This window comes from Sciurus vulgaris, assembly GCF_902686455.1.
Source record: "Sciurus vulgaris genome assembly, chromosome: 1".
In the NCBI taxonomy this organism is placed as follows: domain Eukaryota; kingdom Metazoa; phylum Chordata; class Mammalia; order Rodentia; family Sciuridae; genus Sciurus; species Sciurus vulgaris.
The window spans coordinates 203,584,563-203,606,882 of NC_136461.1; the positions used below are offsets into that span (position 1 = coordinate 203,584,563).

At 52.5% G+C, this 22,320-nt stretch overlaps 1 protein-coding gene across 1 annotated transcript in view; it reads left to right on the forward strand.

Moving 5' to 3' along the window:
• TG (thyroglobulin) overlaps positions 1–22,320 on the forward strand; it is a gene marked incomplete at its 5' end in the record, with an annotated part of 218,433 nt that overhangs the window by 18,238 nt on the left and 177,875 nt on the right. Inside the window, 9 exons of the mRNA XM_079134473.1 lie at positions 5,588–5,827; positions 8,867–9,004; positions 9,362–9,439; positions 9,961–10,073; positions 12,415–12,517; positions 13,428–13,628; positions 16,875–17,087; positions 17,643–17,797; positions 21,929–22,085. Coding sequence (XP_078990599.1) covers positions 5,588–5,827; positions 8,867–9,004; positions 9,362–9,439; positions 9,961–10,073; positions 12,415–12,517; positions 13,428–13,628; positions 16,875–17,087; positions 17,643–17,797; positions 21,929–22,085 — 1,398 coding nt within the window. The remainder of the gene's footprint in view (positions 1–5,587; positions 5,828–8,866; positions 9,005–9,361; positions 9,440–9,960; positions 10,074–12,414; positions 12,518–13,427; positions 13,629–16,874; positions 17,088–17,642; positions 17,798–21,928; positions 22,086–22,320) is intronic.

Consider the following 22,320-nt stretch of genomic DNA (forward strand, 5'->3'; position numbering starts at 1 on the left):
TCCAGCAGTTTGAAAGAACAACCAGATTCAAAGCTGCTGGTGTCACATCAGCCTCTCTGACCAGCAGCTTCTGTTGTTGTAAGTAATATCGTAGCTGTCGATGGAGTCTCTCAACTTGCTCCTTGCATTGTTGAGCATTGTCAGGACCTTTGTGATACGTTAGCCAGGGCTTAGGCTTTAGAGAACTAGATGTTGAGAATGTTGGGTGAAATGACAACATGGTGAGAACTGGAGGGCCCTTGGCATTGTAAGTGGCCTGGAGACAGCACTGCTAGGATTCTCCATTAAACACAGGATCCAGCATGGTGTGAGCCTGTAATCCCAGTGGCTCAGGAGGCTGAGGCAGGAGGATGGCAAGTTCCAAGCCAGCCTCAGCAATTAGGAAGGCCCCAAGCAACTTAGACTCTGTCTCAAAATAAAATATGAAAAGGACTGGGGATGTGGCTCAGAGGTTAAGCACCTCTGGGTTTCTACCCTGAACCAAAAAAAGAAAATCAACCACGGGATCCAGCAATAGGTTCCTCAGAGAACTGACACAGATGTTTCCACAGTGCTGTCAACAGCTGGTCTCAATGGCACTTATTTAGTCATGGGTTGACCTCCACTTAGGTGTTATTTAGACCTGCACAGTGGGGGGGGGGGCATGACCGTTACATAAGAAGTCTTATTTTTGTGAGACCTGTAGAATCATTCTCCATTCCGGAGGTCAGGCCTCTGACATGGTGACATTCCCATAAGTTTGGATGCTCTGAGACTAAATGTGGTCCTCTTGCATACAATTGTAAGAATATGAGTTGCTGATACTGAAAGAGCCTAGTGACGTCAGTGACTAATCTCATCCACCTGGTCTGATGCAGGGCTGAGCTTCAGAACCAGGGTGGAGTACAGCGACCTTCTCATTGAGTAAGAGCAGGCTGCAGAGTACAGGGCTGTGCGAAGGAGACAATCCACTAGGAAGCAAATACTACAACTTCCACACATGCGCAGTGTTTTCTGTCTTCTTTTTAAAGTTCTGTTTTTGTTTTAAGATCACATTAACAACTGAGGACTGCAGCCACTGCCTAGTGTATTATCTTAGTGCTATGCACACATGTGGCGTGAATAAAGCAACACCTGTATTTTGGGGCGCGTATTCAAACTCTCTTGCTGATGGGGGATGAGATCAAAAGGGTTTTGTTCAGAGCCTCAGCATGTGGTCCAGCGCAGCAGAACTTTGGGAACTCGCTAGAGATTCAGGATCTTGGGTTTCACCTGCTGATCCGAAGCCTTCACCTGTGTAAGATTTCCAGGCAAATCAAATGCACCCAGAGGCTGGAGAAGGCGGAGCAGGTGCAGAACTCTGCTGCCTTGATTCCTGGTTCTGCTGTCCATCTGCCGCCATGTGAGTTGGAGGGGACAGGCCCTCTGAATCAGTTTCATCAGTAAAGTCTGAGTTACAGTCAGTCACTGCCTCATGGTTGGCGTGAGGCTTACCCTAGGGAGTAGATGTAAAGTGCCAGCATGGCACATGGAAGGGCTTGATAAGGGATGGCAGGATTAATCCCACTGTGGTGACAAAGGCCGTAACTTCCCACATGTGTGTAGCATCATGGCTCAGGCCTCGAGGAGCGTGAGGCCGCATTGCTGTCCCTGGAGTGATGGAAAATTTGCTTTCTTTCATCTTTAAAATTTTTTAATTTGTTCTTTTTAGTTACACATGATAGGAGAGTGTATTTTGACATCTTATAGATGGAATACAACTTCCCATTCTTGTGTTTGCACACGGTGTGGCATTACACTGGTCGTGTACTCACATGAACATAGGAAAAGTGAGGTCTGATTCATTCGGCTGTCTTTTCCATTCCCACCCCTGCTTCCTTTCCTTCATCCCTTTTGGTTTAATCCAATGAACTTCTGTTTTTCCCTACCTGCCCCCACTTATTGTGAGTTAGCATCCACATATCAGAGAAAACATTTCACCTTTGGTTCTTTGGGATTGGCTTATTTCACTTAGCATGATATTCTCCAGCTCTACCCATTTACCTGCAAATGCCATAATTTCATTCTTCATTATGGCTGAGTAATATTACATTGTGTATATATACCACATTCTCTTTATCCATTCATCTGAAACACCTGGGTTGTTTCCATAGCTTAGCTATTGTGAATTAAGCTCTGTTATAAACATTGATATGGCTGCATCACTGTAGTATGCTGATTTTAAGTCCTGTGGGTATATGCTGAGGAGTGGTGGGTCCATTCCAAGTTTTTTGAGGAATCTCCACACTGCTTTCCAGAGTGGTTGCAACAATTTGCAGGCCCACCAGCAATGTATGAGTGTACCTTTTCCCCACATCCTCGCCAACATTTATTGTTGCTTGTATTCTTGATAATTGCCATTCTGGCTGGAGTGAGATGAAATCTTGGTGTAGTTTTAATTTGCATTCCTCTAATTGCTAGAGCTATGGAACATTTTTTCATGTATTTGTTGACTGTATTTCTTTTATGAAGTATCTGCTTGGTTCTTTTGTCCGTTTATTGATTGGGTTATTTGGTTTTTTGGTGTTAAAAGTTTTGAATTCTTTATATATCCTGGAGATTAATGCTCTATCTGAGGTGCAGGTGGCAAAGATTTTCTCCCATTCTGTAGGATCTCTCTTCACATACTTTCCTTTTCTTAATTTTTAAATTTTGCTTACTTTGCTCTGAAGACACTTTTTAGTTTGATAACATCCCATTTATTGATTCTTGATTTTACTTCTTGTGCTTTAGGAGTCGTGTTCAGGAATTCAGTTCCTAAGCTGACATGATGGAGATTTGGACCTACTTTTTCTTCTAGTAGGCACAGGGTCTCTGGTCTAATGCCTAGGACCTTGATCCTCTTTGAGGTGAATTTTGTGTAGAGTGAGATTTCATTATACTATATATGGATTTTCAGTTTCCCAGCACCATTTGTTGAAGAGGCTATCTTTTTCCCAATGTATGTTTATGGCACCTTTATCTAGTATGAGAACTGTATTTATGTGGGTTTGTCTCTGTGTCTTCTATTTTGCACCATTGGTCTACATGTCTGTTTTTTTTTTTTTTTTTTTTAACTGTAGCTCTGTAGTATAATTGAAGTTCTGGTATTGTGATGCCTCCTGCTTCATTTTTTCTCACTGAGGATTGCTCAGTTTATTCTGGGTCTATTATTTTTCCAAACCAATTTCATGACTGCTTTCTCTATTTCTATGAAGAATGTCTTTGGGATTTTAATAGGAATTGCATTAAATCTATATTGGTTGAAATAAAGACAATCAGTGTGGTGCTTTTGGTAGTATGATCATTTTGATAATATTAATTCTGCCTATACAAGAGCATGGGAGATCTTTCCATCTTTTAAGGACTTCTTCAGTTTCTTTCTTTAGTGTTCTGCAGTTTTCATTGTAGAGGTCTTTCACCTCTTTTGTTAGATTGATTCCCAAATATTTTATTTATTTATTTTTTTGAGGATACTGAGAATAGGGTAGTTTTCCTAATTTCCTTTCAGTTAGTTCATCACAATGTATAGGAATGCAATTGATTTATGGGTATTAATTTTATGTACTGCTACTTTGGTGAATTCATTTATGAGCTCTAGAAGTTTTCTGGTGAAGTTTTTTGAATCTTCTAAATATAGTATCATGTCCTTGGCAAATAGTGATAGTTTGAGTTCTTTTTTTTAAATTTATATCCCCTCAATTTCTTTCTTCTAATTGCTCTGACTAGAGTTTCAAGGACAATTTTGAGTAGAACTGGTGAAAGATGGCATCCTTGTATTGTTCTAATTTTTAGAGGGAATGCTTTCAATTTTTCTCCATTTAGAATGATGTTGGCCTTGGGCTTAGCATAGATAGTTTTTACAATGTTGAGATATGTTCCTACTATCTCTAGTTTTTCTAGTGTTTTGAACATGAGTGGATGCTGTATTTTGTCAAATGCTTTTTCTGCATCTATTGAAATAATCAAATGATTCTTGTCTTTAAGTCTATTGATGTAATGAATTATATTTATTGATTTCTGTATGTTGAACCAACCTTGCATTCCTGGGATGAACCGCACTTGATCATGGCACACTATCTTTTTAATATGTTTTTGTATGCAATTTGCTGAATTTTATTAAAGATTTTTGCATCTATGTTCATCAGAGATATTGGTCTGAAGTTTTCTTTCCTTGATGTGTCTATGTCTGGTTTTGGTATCAGGGTGATACTAGCTTCATAGAATAAGCTTGTAAGGGTTCTCTCTTTTTCTATTTCATAGAATAATTTGAGGAGGATTAGTGTTAGTTCTTCTTCGAAAGTCCGGTAGGACTTGACTGAGAATCTGTCTAGTCTTGGGCTTTTCTTTGTTGGTAGGCTTGTGATGGTGTGTTCAGTTTCATTGCTTGATATTGATCTGTTTAAATTTTCTATGTCTTCCTGATTCAATTTGGGTAGGTCATATATCTCTAGAAATTTGTCAATGTCTTTAAGATTTTCTATTTTTTAGAATATAAATTTTTAAAATAGTTTCTTGTTATTGTTTATATTTCGGTAGTGTCCATATTGATATTTCCTTTGAAAATTTGCTTTCTTTAATATACATTTATGCACCACCGACTATATACACTGTGCTGTATGATACAGAGTCATGGAAAGAGTGTTATCTGCCCTGAGGAGCTCAGAGACCAGTGGGCAAAACCAAACATGTCATCAGGTCAGTTATAAATAGTCGTGGTAGTTGAACGGAAGGGAGGCCACAGAAATACACGGAGGATACCCAGGGCATAAGACTGCTCTTCTGATTGAGGACCAATGTGAAAATTCTCTTGGTACCATCTTCTGGGATGAAACTTGAGGAGGATTCCTTCTGGGCAGAGGAAATGGCAGGTGCCAAGACTGAAAAGCTGTAGCACAGTCAATTTTGCGGGGATAGGATGGAAGAAAGGTTACTGGCAGGGAGAGGAAGAAGGACAGATTTTAAAAGCTTGTATGTTCCCAGTTAAAGAGCTTCTGCTTTATCCTGGAAGCAATGGAGAATGAGTAGAAGTTTTTAACTGTGATTTATTTTTTTCTTTCTTTTCTTGCTTCAAGAGTACCAAATCCCTGGGATTATTTAATTAAAAATATTTATTTGATCCAGAAAACAATAATGTCTCCAAATTCCAGAAGTCAAAGTTTTCTGCCAATCTCTTGTCCTCACAAGAATCCATAGGGCACCTCCACTGTTGAATTTACAATGTGATTGGTTGAATAAAGACGATCCGGGCGGTGCTTGCTAAGGTGATGGTTCCAGGGACAGTCATGTGCCAGGCACTATGCGTGGCTCTTCAGCTGCCATGCCTCACAGAATCTTCTAGAACCCTTGGGCAGTGGGGGGTAGGTGCACAGCATGCAGCATACATCACCTAGTACTGGTCCTAAGGAGTAGATGCACCGTAAATGTTGAGTGAGTGGGATCACGGAGCAAGGCAGGAAGAACATTCCAGCTGTGGCCAGAGCTGGCGCCTGGGGAAGGGCCAAGCCCTGCGTGTGCATGTGAGCACATGCACAGCAGGGGGAGACATGCATGGTGAATGGCACCAGCTGGGATGCTTCTGTTCCTCCAGGTCCTGGCTCCTGTGAGGCGGCGCGGCGCGGAGTCCTGCAGTTCATTAAGGAAGCCGAAGAGATTGTCTCGGCCTCCAACAGTTCCCGCTTCCCTCTGGGAGAGAGTTTCCTGGTGGCCAAGGGAATCCGGCTGACCAGCGAGGAGCTGGGCCTGCCTCCACTCCTCCCTTCCCGGGAGGCTTTCTTCGAGAAGTTTCTGCGTGGGAGCGAGGATGCCATCCGTCTGGCGGCTCAGTCTAGTGAGTGCTGGGCGCTGAGGTTTCTCATTCCTCCTTCCCCTCCTCAGTCTTCCCCAGGGCTTCGCTGCTTGGTTGCCCCAGGCTGGCAGGTTCCGGGGAAAGAAAGGCAGAGTGGGTTTGTGTCCCCAGTCAAAGCTGGACAGGTGAGCACTTCTCCTGCCAGACCCACTGTGGGACAGGCCTCCATGCTTTGTGAGTCAGATGATGCCCGTGAAGCCTCACAGTCTTTAAAGTGAGTGACACAGGTGCTCACACACCCCCACGGCATGTCCAAGGATGCAGGAAGACCAGGAAGGGGAACGGGTGAGGGGCCCTCCTACCAGCAGCCGCACAACCTCCCCGCCCGGGCCAGGCCCTCTCCTGCTAGTGGAGGCCCACGTCCTTGTGGTTCATCTTCTGACGCCCAGGGGACAAAGCTGCCATCACCATCTGGGGATGTTCCTCCTGGGCAAGTGAGAGCGGGCAAAGCCACGGCCCAGTGCCACTCATCTAACACCAGCGCAGCCTAGATGGGCACCCTGGTGGTCAGGGCCTCAGGCCCAATCCCTCAGCACTCTGTCCCCTGGCCAGTGGGTCTCAGGGACTTCCAAGACCTCCCTCCTCCCGGATCCCGTGTTCTGCCTGCCCCACCGCAGCCCTGGCAGGAGGGCCCCGAGCCCCCTGGGTCCCCACACTGAGCCCACACCAACCTGGCGGGGACGCAGGACTCAGGTGTCTGAGCCTTACCTGAGACCCCATCCTTTCTCGGTGTGCCAGGTGATTCTCTTTCTGGGGTTTCCTGAGCTCGGGTGCTGTGTCAGCCTCTTACCAAGGCAGAGCAGGCAGGCAGTGGCTGGCACCTCCCTGCCCCCAAAGCAGGGTCTGTGGTGGGTTGGAGTCTTTGCTCTTCTTACCCCATGTGAGAATCTCCCAAGGTCGTCTGATTCCTGGCCCTCACCCTCAGCAGACAACTCTCCCAGAAGTCAGGGCACCACATCTTGCTCACCTTTGCCGCTGGGGCAGCTCAGCACCTGGCACGGGTCAGGAGTTCCCCATGGTGGTCTACCAGCCCACTCTCCTCTCACCCCCGTCTGCTCCGTCTACACCCCTTAGCCTCTGCCCAGGCATCTCTGTTCTCTCTTCCTCAGAGACTTACTGACTTCTGGTTTTGAAAAGAAACATTATTGTAAATTTCACGCAAGGATAGGGCTTGATGCAATCCAAGAGAGAAGTGGCATTGGTGGCCCTTGGGTTGTGGCCACCGGATTTGGGGTGGGACATGCTGAGGAAGGGAAGAGAAAGTCGGAGGCGCCACAGAGATTCATCACTGAATGGCATGAGGACATTTTCTTTGGAAGTCAAGCTAAGGAAGTTCCTCTCCAACTAGCCTCATGCTTTGATTTTGCATGTCTGCCTCTGTAGAGAAAGAGGAGAACTCACAGACAAGGACTGGGGTGCTTCTCCCCGAGGGTCTGAGCATTCAGTGCCCAGAACAGGAAGACACTGAGGGCCACAAAGCACCTGTGGCCTATAGAATCTGGCCTCAGTGTCTAGGCCCAGGGGTGTGGGATGGCCGCAGCAGGTGTGTACAGGTAAGTACGTATAACCGAGCCTGGTGTGAGCTCAGCACTTAAAGCCTATCAGCACTTTTGAAGCAGTGATCACACTTACCCTGTTAGGTAAATGGTACCGCCATTCCATAGAAGAGCAAACTCAGGCTCAGAGAGGTTGGTTAGCTTGCCCATGATCACACAGCTGAGAGGTACCATGCCAGGATTTAGGCAGAGTCTCACCAGATCCAGAGCCCTGCCCACTGTACCAGGCTGCTTCAGCGGTGGCTCTGGGTGTCCCCAGGTGGGCTCTGGTGGTGGGTCTTCTTATGTCTGTAAGCTCTCCCCTCGGGAGCCATGAAGCCCATTTCTGAAGGGTGACAAGTTGGGAAGAATAGTCCTGGGTACAGCAGTGACTACCACCCGGACTGCGCCCGAAGGGGTTGTCCTCTAGGATCCTGTGAGAAGCCACCACTCCACCCGGCACCTGCTGGAGGAGAGGAGGTTACAATGGTACTGGAGGAAGGGCCTGGAGACAGGCCGCAGCCACCTAGAAGGAGGGGGGGGTGGGGCAGGTCTGACTGCAGAGTGGCAGGAGCAGGTGTGAGGCTGGGGACCCAGGCCGAGCGTCCTGCCCACTGTCCTCCCCTCACCCAGTGCACTCCTTCACTCCTGTGTGTTTTTCATCCAGTTATTTTCTGAGTGCATAGCGCAGCCAGCGCTGCTGTGTGCCAAGTGCACGCAAGGCTTTGCCCCAAAGTCCTTGAATGCCAGCGCAGGGGAGGCGGCCCTGGATGAGATGCCTGAGGGCCGCCTCCCATGTGCGAGTGGTGGGGGATGCTGTGTGGGAAAGCCGGGGCGCACGCAGGTGGCTGCCCAGGGCTGGGAGAGGCTGTGCACCCCTTACCAGGGTGCCACAGGGGCTTCACGGATCTGCCGTGAAGACAGACGCGGCTGTGTGGGTAGCCAGGCACTGAGGGGGTCAAGGCCCGCCTGCGGAGCTTGCCGTGGAGGCTCAGGGGCTGACGTGGACTGAGGTCTGGTCAAGTCCCACCCCACTTCCTGTCTTGGAGGTCCCAGGCCCCTGGCTTAGCTCATCTTTCTTGTCATTAAATGTGATGCTATGACTAACAGAACCGAGAAGATCACATTGACTAGAGCGTGTGTTCACCCGGAGCTGGCAGGCGTCTCCTCAGTGGCACCAAGATGAGGTCGCAGGAAGGTCACAGGTGCTGAAGCCGACATGGCCTCGCCCACGGGTGGCGTCACCGTAGAGAGCTGCAGAGACTCTTTCACACTGAGCCCAGGAATTATCATTCTAGGACAATGCGCCAGTGCCTCCCCACCGTCGGAGGGGCCTCTGCGATGTCTTGGGGTGAAGTGTTTCTCAGATACACGAGAAGGCCGCCCTGTGTTGGGTACCTTACGTTGGAGGGGCCGTGTTGGGTGGCTCTCCAGGACGGGGCACCCAGGGCAGGTGGTCACTTCTGCTCTTCTTCTGTGACTCCAGCCTTGAGCTTCTACCAGAGACGCAGCTCTTCCCTGGAGGGCCCGGCGGGAGCGGCTGGTCCCCCGCGATACGGACCCTACGTGCCACGGTGCGATGCGTTTGGAAACTGGGAGCCCGTGCAGTGCCATGCTGGGACTGGTAAGGGGCCTGCGGTGGCCAGTCACTCCCTTTTTTCTCTCTTAGAGGAAAGAACCCCAGCAAGCAGGCGGGACTCCTGGACCCCGCTTCTCCTCGGCAGCCTGGACAAACCCCTTGGCTTCTCGGGCCTCTGGTTGTCTCCCTGTGTGAGGGGAGGAGACCTTCAGGCATCGGGAAGGTCAAGTGCACGGGTGCTGGGATGCTAAGACCTGTGATGCCAGGTCAGGGGCCTGGACCAGGCGGCAGGCAGGTCACCTGGCTGGCACAGCTACAAAGGCAAAGAAGGGCAGCCACTTGCAGGATGCCCAGAGAGTCCCCAGGCGCTGCCTGAAGCTCTGGCTTGTGGTTTTTTTCCAGGGCACTGCTGGTGTGTGGACGGGAAGGGGGAGCCCACTCCTGCCTCACTGACTGCTCGCTCTCCAGACCTCCCCAAGTGTGAGTGAAGCCCAGGCTGTCCCCCTACCCAGCAGGCGAGGCTGATTGAGCCGGCTGTGGTCACCCAGGCCCGGGGTGGCTCCATGGTCCAACCCTTCAGACCCTCCCCTGAGCATGGCCAGACAAGTCCAGACTTCTCCAAGTCCCCAGGGCCAGGGCTAGTGCTGACCTGGCCCTTCCTGTTTGTTGCTCCTGGGTGGGTGGGTGGAGGGACAGGCTGAGAGCAGGAGGGAGCCTGGCCTGAGTCCAGTGTTCGTGGGCACTGCAGCCACTGCCCTGGCTCCCTCTCCAACCTCACATCTGCACCTGCAGTCCCCTTCTGTCCCCTGAGGTTGGCCCTGTGTCATCAGTAGCCCCCTCCACATCTCAGAGCTGGCATGTCTCATGTGTCCTTATCCCTGAACCTCAGCCCACTTCTCCTGAGCTTCCAGCTCTCTGTGAAGGGCACCTCCACCCCCGGTGCTGCTCTGAGCCAGGGTTGCCTTCCCTCAGTCACCCCAGCCAATCCGTCACCCCCTCAGGTCCCACAACCTGCGAGACGTCTCTAGCCAATGGGCTGCTTTCCGGTTGGAAACAGGCTGTATCCCAAGAAAACCCATCTCCAGAAGATCTGTTCACCCCCATCTGCCTAGAGGTGAGGCTCTGGGGGCTCAGGAGAGTGTGAGGAAGGAAGCAGGAGCTCATCACATCTGGTTGAGGATGGCTTTTCTAGTTTTCATCAGTTAATCTGCTTAGACTCATAAGGAATCTTGAGCCTGGGTATTCGTCTTGGGCCTAATGGACCTTGACTCTGTGTACCTAGGCAACTTAATTACCTTCTCTGTGCTCCAGTGGCTTTTTTTTTTTTTTTTAATCATAAGATTAGGTCACATTTTCTTCTATCTTATGCTGGGATTGTTTTGAGACTCCAAGGAAATATTTTTCATGAAAAGTCTTTGAAGATGACCAGGCACCTGTACGATTGCTACCACGTGTTTCCTGAAGTCATCTGGGCCAGATCACTGTACTCCTTCTGTTTTGGGTTCCCAACCCTGGGGGCTGTTCACTGGCTCAGGGCCCTGCACTGGTACTTCCACCCCCTGAAAGGGGGCTTCATCCCATGCACCTCCCAGCTTCCTGGATGACTGTGATAATTGACTGAAGCACTGACCAGGGAAAGAATCATGCTGAATCTTACCCTTACTCGCCAGGTGACGAAATCCCTGGGCCTCTGTTCCTTCCCCTAAGATAGGAATTACAGGAACACCACTGCTTGCTCTACTCAGCTCCAGGGGCTTCTGGAAGGTGAGATGAAATCGGCACAGCACAGGCTGGAAAGTGCCAAGCAAACTTCCTTATTGTCATTATTGGGTACAGCAAACATGGCCCAATTATGAGTGAGTTGTTTTTAATAGAAAACAAATATATTTTTAATCATTCATAATTTTGATTACAAGACATCTTGATATATTAGTAGAAAAGATATAAAATAAATGAATATTTAAGTTAACCAACATTTGGCATAGTGTTTTTGAGTGAAAAAATGAGGAATTCACACAGACGCACACAAATATAATGCTGTCTGCATCAATTAACAGAAAGCAGTATAAAATATTAACGAACATCAAAAGGATAATTTTGCAGAGAAATTAGCCAATATGATTGAGTCTTTTGTCTTGGCTGGCACACAAGCCTGTTCCTTGTCCCAGGGACTGATGCTCATGAGGAAGGGAGGGTGGAACCACGGTTTCTGAGGTGGACAACGTGATTCCAGCAGGTGGCCTGGTGGCCTGGGCATTGTGGGTTCTCGGGTCCAGCCCTGGTGCGGGGCCGTGTGCCTGTAAACAGCACCCAGGGCTCTCCTTACCCAAACTGAACGCTGTGTCTGTAGCCTGTCCCCTAGGGATAGTCAAATCGATAGCTAGAATGTTCTCAATATTAAGACTGATAACCATAATGTTCTCAAACCTTCGCTTGGGTTTGAATTTTACCTCTGTAGCTTCCAAGCTGTGTGACCAGAGGCACATCACCTGATCTCTCTGGGCCTCTCTGTGGAGAGTGAGGACAGTAGGGCCCTCCCCAGGGGCCGTGTGGATGCAGTGGCACTAGGAGCATGTGGATGGGTACACAGCTCCAGCCTCATGGTCACAGTCTCAGCAAATGTCAGATGCCACCGTCATTGTCATTGCTTGTCTGCAGACCAGGCACAGCAGATTGTAACGTGAACAAATGGCAATGAATACCAGAGGGCAGCAGCAGCTGGGAAGTGCCCCTCCCAGAATACCCACTGGACTTGAGCTGTGACATCACGGATGCAGGAGAGGAGACTATTCTGTGGTCAAGGAGGCCTGAAGGAATGTTCTCTCGGAACAGTCTAGACCTGCCTCCTGGTTTTTGCTCGTTTGCTGTGGCAGTGCTGGGGACCAAAGCCAGGGCCCCATGCGTGCGGTGCCCTCTCCTCCTGTCTTTTTAGATGGGAAACTGAGGTCCGATTGCATGAAGTGTCATGTCCTGGGTCCCAGCTGGCCTGGACTGATCCTGGGCTGCTGTTCGTGGGTCCCCAGCCAGATGGGGTTCTGGTGGTTTCCAGTTTATTCCCAGTCAGGTCTTAGGCCTTCTCCTAAGGTTCCTGTGTAAAGATCACTTCTGCAGTTGGTGGGTTTGGTCCGGGAGAGTGGCAGCTTCCAGGCTTGGATGGTTCAGGCCCTGGGGCAGACCTGCCACTCAACCAGCCCGCGAACGCTGACCCATTGCACCACCTCTGGGAGTAAGCCTCTGTTCCCAGCCATCCTAGCCTCATGGGGCTGTAATCATCTGCTCCATCATGGACTTACAGGGCCGGAAGTAAGGTCGTGACCCCACGTGGGGAAGGCCCTTCTCTGCTCAGAGAAGCCATCATCAGGTGTTTGGGGAGGGACCTTGTTGCAGACCTCCACCCACCACTAGGTGGGCTGCAAAAGCATTTGCACAGCACTGTGACCTCGGCTTTGTCCCAGACAGGAGAGTATGCCCGGCTGCAGGCGACCGAGGCACGCACCTGGTGTGTGCACCCAGCTTCGGGAGCAGGGGTCTTGCCCGGCAGTAGCAGCGGTGGCCAGTGTGAGTAGTTGTCCCTTCCCTTGTTCCTCCCCACTCCCCAGTGAGCCCTGGGCATGCGGTCCCCAAACCTGGCAGTCCCAGTGCTGATGCTCCTGTAGCTGTGGGGACAGAGCCGGGCCCTCACTGGACCTGGTTTTCTCCTCCGGAAGTCGGGCAGTGTCGCCCACATCAGGGAGAAGCAAATGCAGCAGAGAGTGGGCTGTGCTTTATGGGGGAGCACAACCTAGAGCTGACCCGTCACAGAGCACTGGTGTTCTCGAGGTGACTGCTGCAGGGCCTGACGCATGGTGGGCTGCACCTGGCCCTGGCTTCCACCCTAGCCAGGCAATCTGGCTTCCACAGGGAACCCAAGGGTATCCCTGAAGGGCAGTGTGCCAATGTCCCCCACCTACCTTAGTTCAAGGGTGCTTCATTGCCCACAGGGCCAGGCGGCCTTTGGTGTGGCCCAGGGCCCACACCCCGGCTCCTGCCTGTCTTCTCTGGCTTCTCTGGATTCCTCCTCACCTTTGCTGGGGGCTCTGCTTGCCTTTGAGTCTATCAGACCTGGGGAGAAAGCAGATGCTTTCTTGGAGCCTGGCTGTGTTCCACGCAGCACGTCCCCTGACACCTGGCTGACCCTCAAGCACCCTGCCAGCCTTCCCTCCAGAGACCTTTGCTGGCCCCTCGGTGCCTCCCGATGGCTAGGTTCCATGCCTGTCACCCCCATCTCACTGAACTGTCCTTGCCCCCTCGCCCAACTCTCCTTTGAGGTCCGAAGCACCTTGAGGACGGACGGTGCACTGGGGGAACAAACCCTGGGAGCCCCGCAGGCGGGTTGGCCGAGGGTGGGGGTGGCGGGGAGTTTTATTGCTGTGCCAAAACCGGGAGCAGGGGCCATGAGCCTGGCCACGTGGCTTGTGTCTCTGTCTAGGCCCAGGCCTCTGTGAGGGCCTCAGGAGCGGAGCCCTCTCCAGGGCCATCGGCCCAGGCTACCTCCCAGCGTGCAGGGCACCGGACGGGGGCTTTTCCCCAGTGCAATGTGACCCGACTCAGGGCAGCTGCTGGTGTGTCCTCGACAGTGGAGAGGAGGTGCCGGGGACCCGGGTGGCGGGCAGCCAGCCTGCCTGTGAAAGTAAGTCCTGCCCTTTGGAGGACCCCAGAGGGCACGTCTCTGCACATGTCGCCCCTCCCCAGGTGGGCGGGGCTCCAGGAAGCAGGTGTGGGAGTGGGAGGGGGCAGGAAGCGCAAGAGGGTCACAGTGACTGGGTGCAGGAGGCCGGAACTTAGGCCTGCGTCCTACAAATGCTCAGGGGCTGAAGTCGGGAAGCCGCCGTCCGGGGCTCGCCAGAGCGATGCCTCAGGAAGCTCCCGGGCTGGCCCGCGAGGGCTGTGGTCTTGGCCTTCTGTCTGTCCCTGTCAGGGGAGGGACCTGATCACAGGACCTCAGGACGGGTGGACGCATTCAACAGGGTCACTTGGGGTGTCTGTGGAGCTGTTGATTTTAGTCTCTAGTTTACAACGTTGTGTGAAGATCAGATACTGAAAGAAACATCAAATGATTATGTCAGAATACTGAAATACGTTATCACATATTAAAGTGTGCTCAGGGAACATCGCAGTCATTTAAACAGGAGCAGGTGGGTAGACTCTGTGGGTTTCATTTCAGGACAGGGAACAGAGCCCTTAGAAATGTCTATTACGTATTGGGGCAATGGGTCTGGCAGGGTGGAGGAGCTCCGAGGTAAATGATCCTGCATGTGTTGCAGTCACCTTCTTGGGCTGTGCTTAGTTTTTGTTTGTTTACTATATAGTTTCCAACCTCTAAGCCCCATTTTGTAGCAGAGCTGTGAGCAAGTCCGGTGGGTCCTGGCTCTGTGTGTCAAGGAGCCTGCAGTCAGTGGGGAGGACGACTTTCCCTGCGCTCGCCACCCCTGTGTACATGGCAGCCCTCTTCACACTCATCTCCATGACCCTCAACAGCTGCCCCCAATGGAGTCCCTAGCAGGTAGTCAGTGAGCTCTCGGGAGTAGAACTGCCCACAACATGCTTCTGAGATAGGGAGGGGGAGGAGAGTCTGCTTTCAGTCAGGCCCAGCCAACATTCACCCTGGGGTCATCTAGGGTGATAGCAGGTAGAGAGTATTTACCTGCTAAAGGTGCTTCTCACGCCCCTCATCCAATTTTTACCTTTGAACGATGCAGGCATTTTATAGATAGCAAAACTCTCCCCATTTTATAGATAGAAAAACTGAGGCTAGAGAGGTTTGCTAACAGGGCCAAGTTACACATCAAGTAAGCAAAGCAACCAGGATTTAGTCCTGCTGGTTGGCTCTGCATTGTACAGCTGTAGGAGAGGACAGGAGGCAGGCTCAGGCAGGTCACTTATTGGTGGCACGGAAGATGGAAAAGAAATGAGGGAAAAGGCACATTAGCTTCTTCTCCTACAGCTGAGCAGATTTCCTTCACCTGCTGAGTTGTTCAGGGTCGCAATGCTGTTAGCTAATAGTTACAAGGCACTGACAATCGAGTGTGGCCTTATCTGCTCCTCCGGCTCCCAGTGGCCTTGGCTCTGGGTCTGCCGTCCAGATGGAATGGGAAATAACTTGATGGGAGGTGACAGGAACGGCAGCTCTGACCTCTTCAGATTGCCACGGTCGTGGGATTCAGCTGGGAAAAGCTGCATGATTTCATGTGATGGGACCTAGAGATCTTGCCCATAGTCTTTCAAAATTTTGGGGTGCCCTGGACTCCTGATCATGTCAAGGGCCAAGAAATACCATTCATTCAGGCCCAGGAAAGTGGGACAGACCTGGGGTCCTAGTGTCATTAGGCTCACGGTTCCCCGGGCTCACACTGAGGATGACCCAGATGTGACTCCCAGAAGCCTCCTCCTCCTGACTTGCAGAGTGTGGTGGAGAAAGTTCGGACTTGGGAGCGGACCATTGTGCTTGTGTGTAGAGACCTGGAGCTAGGCCTGAAGCTCTCTGGACCTTAGTCACCAACAGTAGCTATGTCTTAGTCACTGGGAGGACTGACTGAGATCATCTCCGTACGGCTTCACTGGGTGAATACGCTTGCACGCGGCTGGAGGACGTGGATCCACGTCCTGACGCACAGCAGCCCCTGACGGACGCAGGGTACTCATCCTCCGTGCCTCAGTCTCCACATCCCTGAGGTAGAGATGAAGGGCCTGTCCTACAGAGCTGAGGGGAGAATTGCAGGAGCTGATGTCTGCAAAGCTTTCCATGGTGTACCTAGCGCATAATGAATGTCACACCGTCGTTTAAAATCACTGCTTCCTCTAGGAAGTAGGCATCACTGTTCTCACTGTTGTGAGGAAATTGAGTCAAAGAGCAGTCGATTGACTTGCTCGAGGGAATTCAGCTAATAAGTGAGAGAGCCAGATTCACTTCCTGGTGGACTGGCCCACAGCCTGCCCGCCAAGTCTCCACTTCCCCGCACAGCATTTGGTGAGAGACAGCTCAACCAGACCAGGGAAGGTCACGCTTGGTCAGAGGTCAGCATTCTTATTAGAAGGAAGATCAAGCCATGCCCAGAGAGGGAGCTGTGTCGCTCAGGTCTTGGAGCCCTGCCCCGGGGCCCCTGGTGTCACACTTACACTATAGATTTTAAAGTGAGACCTGTTTTGGCAGTAACACCACCTGAGAGTCTGGTAATGAACTAACTCTCTAATCACATGTGAAATTGTCACACTGAGTGTGTCTCTCCTTTATGGACCCATTAACCCCTTTATTTAGCACATTTCCATTGAGCTGTTGGGTCAGCATTCAGCTGAGGTCTGGGTGAACAGAGGGAAGCCCCCTTCTTCCCAAGGACCCAACCCATGAGGAGCCCAGGGGGCAGGTGACTAGGGTCTGGAATGGCTGACAGGATGGAGGTCCACAGCAGGGGAAGGAGGCTGAGCAGATGCTGGAGGGTGGATGGGAATCTCCCAGGCAGAAGTGGGGTTGGGGTCTGCTCTAACATGGGGAACTGGCAGGGGGACTGGAGGGATGTTGGGAAGGCCTGAGCCACAGTCTTTGCTGATGTCAGGGCAGAGGACGTAGGACCAAGTCGGAGGGTCACCATCCTTCTGACTTGGGACAGTTGGGGACTGGGATGTCAAGGCAAGAGGACGCGTGCACTCTGAGCTGGGGAAGACAGGTTGGTCGGTCACTGGGCTTCCGGAAGGAAGAAGGGAGAGAGCTCCTGTGCTGAGGGCTGCTGCCCGGTCACCTTCAAAGCTGGTCCAGGAGGGGCTGGAGGGGAGGCGAGCGTGCAGGCCAGGGCTGGGAGCAGGAGGAAGTGGAGGGGCAGGAGCTCAGCCCTCCATGGGGCCGCAGGTGCCCACGCACTCCTGTCCTCTCTCCATCCCACAGGCCCGCAGTGCCCACTGCCATTCTCTGGGCAGGACCTGGCTGGCGGTGTGATCCTCTGTGAGAGAGCTTCGGGCCCAGGGGGCGCTGCTGAGCAGCAGTGCCAGGTGCTGTGCCGCCAGGGCTACCGCAGCACCTTCTCCCAGGGGCCACTGGTGTGCAGCCTGGATGGCCGACGCTGGCTCACACAGCCGCCACAGCCCCGGGCCTGCCAGCGTGAGTGACCCCAATGCCTGTCCTGCACCCGCTCCTTCTCAGGGCTGAGTGAGGCTGGAGGGTGGGTGTGGGGCTGCCCCTTGTCTCTCCCCAGATGTGGCCTTCTCAAGGTAAGCCAGGTGGCAGCGGGAGCAGGAGGGAGGTCCTGGGGAGCGTGTTCTTCAGGAAGGGGAGATGCTTATAGGTCCTGGACTTGGGCTCTACCTGTGGCTTCTCTGGAGCCATCTGCTCCTTGAGAGAAGTGCCGTTATACCACCTCTCCTGGGCCACCTGGATTAAGGACCAGTGATTAGCAGGTGGGCCCCAGAAGCCATGTGAGTGCTCCCAGGTGCTGCTCCAGCCGCTAGACCAGCTCTGCCCCCTGACCTCTCCTCCTGGCCACCCAGACCTCCAGGGCTAGTGGGGTACAAGTATGGAGGAGGCCGGCCCTCATGTTGGTTCTGAGACTGCCAGTGCGCGACAGGCACTTGAGTGTTTTAAGCTAGCTGAGGAGAGCTGCTTCTGCAGAGGGAAAGGGCTGATGGCCTCTGCCTGCTGCCTCCCATGTCGCTGCAGGGCCTCAGCTGTGGCAGACCGTGCAGACCCAAGCACACTTCCAGCTCCAGCTCCCGCGGGGGAAGATGTGCAGTGCTGACTACGCGGGCTTGCTGCGGGCTTTCCAGGTCTTCATACTGGACGAGCTGAAGGCCCGCGGTTTCTGCCAGATCCAGGTGGGCACCTGGCCTTCCCTGCAGTGAGAGCTCGGGCTGAGCACAGGGTCACTGTCGGGGAACCTCCTGCAGGCTCCACTGAACCTCTGGCTCAGAGTCAGCCCTCATGGGCAAACTGGGACTGAGACCTGGGAAGAAGTTTGGCCAAGGTCAACGATGCTGTGGCAGAGGTAGAAGCTACCTTGTCTTGGCCATTCTTTCTCTGTTAAGATGTCCAAGGAGGGTGCTTATCACGTGCAAGACACCATGCATCCTTTGCCATCAGTTTGCCAAGTTATCCTCATGAGGACCCTCTTAATATTGCTACTTTGCGTGTGAGGATAGCAAAGACCAGAGAGCTACAGCAGTTGGCCCAGTCACACAGCTGGAAATGGTGACTGCAGGTTAGTCCATGCAGTACTGCCACCCCCATGGGAAAGGGCCTGGAAACATGGGGGCAGAGCCAGATGTGTGCCTAACAAACCCACGAGGAGTTCCAGGGTCCTCCCTGCAAGGAGGACGTCACGAGCGCCTGGAAAGCAGCTCTCCACCAGCGATGGGTTTTCCAGCTGTGCAGTACACAGGGCTTTGGGGATCTGAAGTCTCAAGTGTTCATGGAGCGAGTCTTTTAAAGTCACCCGGTTAAAAGTCCTGCTGTTCAAAGTTTGCCAGATCATCAAAGCAGCTCATGTTTGGCATTTCATGTTCAGAATTTTGTCAAATGCATATTTTCACAAAACACTGAGAGTATTTGTTTTAAAAACAAATAGAACTGTAAATAGATTTTGTCTTTTTTCTCCAAAGAAATGCACTTAACGATATTAATTTTGAAAGCACTGACATGTTCCTGGCTCCGGCTGGGCCTTCCACATTCCTAACTGCTGACCCTGCTGGCTTCCAGCTCGGTGGGTGCCATTAGCCCTCTAAGTGACCAAGGCTGGTAGAAGGTAAATGGATTGCCCAAGGGGTCTCACAGCCCAGTGAGTCCAGTTCTGTCTGGACTCTTCCACTGCCAGATTTGTGTGTTCATTCATTCATCATTCATCCTTTCTCTCTTTCTTTCATGTAACAAATGTTAGAAAGCCTATTTCAGGCCAGGCATGGTTTTGGTATGAGGATTGTCAAAGACAATCAAATCTAGATAGACACCAAATAAAGTGATAAGGGCAGAGTTGAATGCAGCCCTGCGATAGGGAGGCTGCCGCGTGAACTGGACTGGACTTGAGTTTGTCCAGGACGACTGGCATTTGAAGGGGAAAATGAGGGAACAGGGAGGGGTGAGCGGGACTCAGCAGAAGGGAAGTGAACGATCATGAGGAGTGGGAAGGGGCTATTGGTCCACGTGGACCCCCTTTGGGACTGCCAGCTGGCTCTCACTGCACTTGGGCTTCTGCCCTCCCCTTGGAAGCTGGACATAGGGCCCTGTCTTCAGGTGTCAGTTGGAACAAACAGAATGTTCTCTTGGCAACCCTGAGTTTTCTGGGCAGGCACTTTAAGGGAGGAAGGGGGTCATCCTGCAGGTGTGACCTTGAGTCCTTGGAACCCTGTTATGCTTGTTCATTTCACAGGCCAAGGTCAAGGACCAGGAGGAGGGCTTGAAGGGGTCTGGCTAGAGTTGGGGCCAAGAGCGCATCTTCTTGAGGGTTCACAGTGGGTCAGATCAAGTCTTCGCTCTTGGGAACTGAGTCTAGGGTCCATGACAGAGAGCACTGGGGTGGGAAGAGCTAGGAAGAGAAAGAAGGCTGGGGGGATGGGGGAGGGAAGGAGGAGAGGTGGGTACTTCAGAGGGGTGGCAGGGGAGGCCCCTCTAGGAAGTGTTATTGGAGAGGACTGTGACCTAAGAATATGGGGGACGAAGACCCCCAGAATAAGTAGGAGGGCCGAGCTCCTGAGTTGGGAGCACACTGAACACCATCTATGAAGTGGAGGAGCCCGTGTGTGTGGGCACCCTCAGGGAGGAGCCGTGCACCAGAGCCTGCACGTGGATCAGGTCAGGTCCTTGTTGGCCATGGGTAGGACAGCGGGCTCACTCTGCACTGGGCGGGATGTCACTGAGGTTGACAGAGCAACATGAGACAGTGTGGAGAATAGACTTTCGAGGGGCAAGGGAAGGAGCAGGGAGCACAGGCCAGGTCCAGGTGAGGGTGGCTTGGACGGGTCACGCAACGCAGTGACAGGAGCCCACAGGGTCGAGTCCTAGGTAAAGTGGTGTGGGGAGAGGGAAGGCTTGCGGGTGACTCAGGTTTGGGTTCCAGGGACGGGGTGAAGGCAAGTGTTGGCATTCCCTGATGGCAAAATTAAGGCCCATGCAGGTGTCCTCCAGAATCTGGGGGCTTTCTGAGAGCTGAGGACGGTGCTGAAGAGGTGGGATCAGGAGCCGCCTGCTGGTAGGCCTCCGGGACAAGGCATCAGGGTGTGTGTGACCAGGCCACAGCTTCCACGCCCAGGGCAGGTCTCTGGAAGGCAGAAGGGAGAGTGATGCACAGGTTTCACAGAGGCCAGATCTGGGGTCCGCCCTTGGTGCTCACATCCTCACCAGCATGACTGGGCCTTCACCAGCCTTGCTGAGCTTCCTGCCAGTCGCCTGTGAACTGGGTTAGGAGCACCTGCCGGGGAGGACCAGACTGTGCTCTTTGCTGAGGTGACCAGGGAGCAGGGGTTGAATCCCAGCCCTACCACCTACTGACTGTGGGGCTCAGGCAGCTCCTAGCTCCTCCGAGGCAAGTCTCATGAGGTTATGATAATGTCAACCCTGTAGATTTGTTCTGGAGATTAAATCCACCGAGCATTCACAGTACATCACACAGGGTGCGGCTAATGGAGACTGTTTTAAACTATGGTGCCACAGGGCCTTCTGAGGAGACTCAGTCCCTGGCCCATGGCAGGCTCTCTCTACACGGCACTGTGTGAGCATCCGCCTTCCCCAGGGGCTGGTGGGAGGCTGCTGGGCGTGAAGGACATGCTGAGGTGTGGCCCGTGCCAGGTCAGCACGGGCTGGCTTACAGGATGGTCCAGGTCCCGAGGAAGGTGGCTGAGGCTCTCATGCTGAAGGTCAAAGGTCAGGCCAGCTCCACTCTGAATTGTGAGCTAGTGACAGCTACCTTCACTTTCCTTCCAAAATCCTCCCCGGACACCCAGATTTTCACTCACCGTCTAGATGTCATGCTTTGGAAAGGTGAACCTCCCCTCAGGCTTACTGTGGAAGTTATTAATTGTGGCTGTGGTCTATTCGTGTCCCCCCAAACTCACATGTTGAGTTCTTACCCCCCGCACACCTGAGGTGGGATGTGAGGAGGCAGGGCTCTCGGCTAGTGGTCAGGTCATGGGGCTGGAGAACTCTGAGGGGTCAGAGCCTGGAGGAAAGAGGCCCCAGAGAGATCCCTGTCCTTTTACCACCCCAGGCACAGGGAAAGGGGTCATCAGTGAAGAGGGTCCTCACTGTGTCTGCTGGCACATTGATCTTGACCTTGCCAGCTTCCCTGCCAGAACTTAAGAAATAACTCTCAGTTGTCTTTCACTCCTGCAGTCGATGGCATTTTGTTATAGCCGCCAAGACAGACTAAGACCCACTTGCAAAGAGGGTGATGGCAAGAGGGCAAGATGTAGCTTGTGTTTGACCTGGACTGGTGCCAGGCCCTGTCCTGGGGCCAGCAGGCCTCACAACTCTGCCTGCTCACTGGGACTGGAGGAGACTGTGGTTCCTCCATTTGGTCATTCCTTGGGCCCAATGTGGCCACAATCAGGCTGGGAGGGGACAATGGGCCATATAGCCAAAAGGAGAAGCCAGTGAGTGTGTGGGGCTCAGGCTAAGGAGTACATGCCGTGCTGGGTGAGTGCATGGTGAAGACATTTGCAGAGTTGACTGAGGCTGGGTCACCAATTAGACACTGCGACATGACTTAGGAGAGGCATGCTTCCCATCCAAAGCCCGGCTCTTCCTCCACTCATAGCTGGCATGCCGGGTGACCAGGGCAGCTTATTTAGTTGCCGGTCCACCTTTCCTAGGTGGGGGAGAGGGGCTTACTAAGGCCTCCTACCTGAACCAGGGTGGCGGAGGGGTGCAGGAAGTGAGGCATACCCTTTTGGGCCCCTGGTGTGGGCTCCACAGAGCTGACGTCCTACTCTGATTGGAACCCATTGGTCTCCACGCAGGTGAGGACATACGGGACCCTGCTCTCTAGTCCTGCCTGCATGGACTCCTCAGTGCAGGTGGGGTGTCTGGCTGCAGATCGTCTAGGAGTGAATGTCACCTGGAAATCTCGGCTTGAGGACATCCCAGTGGCCTCTCTTCCTAATTTACACAACATTGGTATGTTTTCCTGCACTGCTGCCTCCAAGTCACATGACCTCTGAGTGACGGTTTCCTCGTCTCTAAAGGGAGCTGGTGAAGGCCTTGGTGTCTTCCTATGGTGGCACAGGGAGAGTTATGGAGGCACCTGTGCACAGGAGCTGGGTGTTCACAAGCACCTCGAACTCTTCAAGTTCTGCTCAAGAGCTTCCTGGGGTTGGATGGCTCAACTCCCCTAAGCCTAACTGGTTCTGCA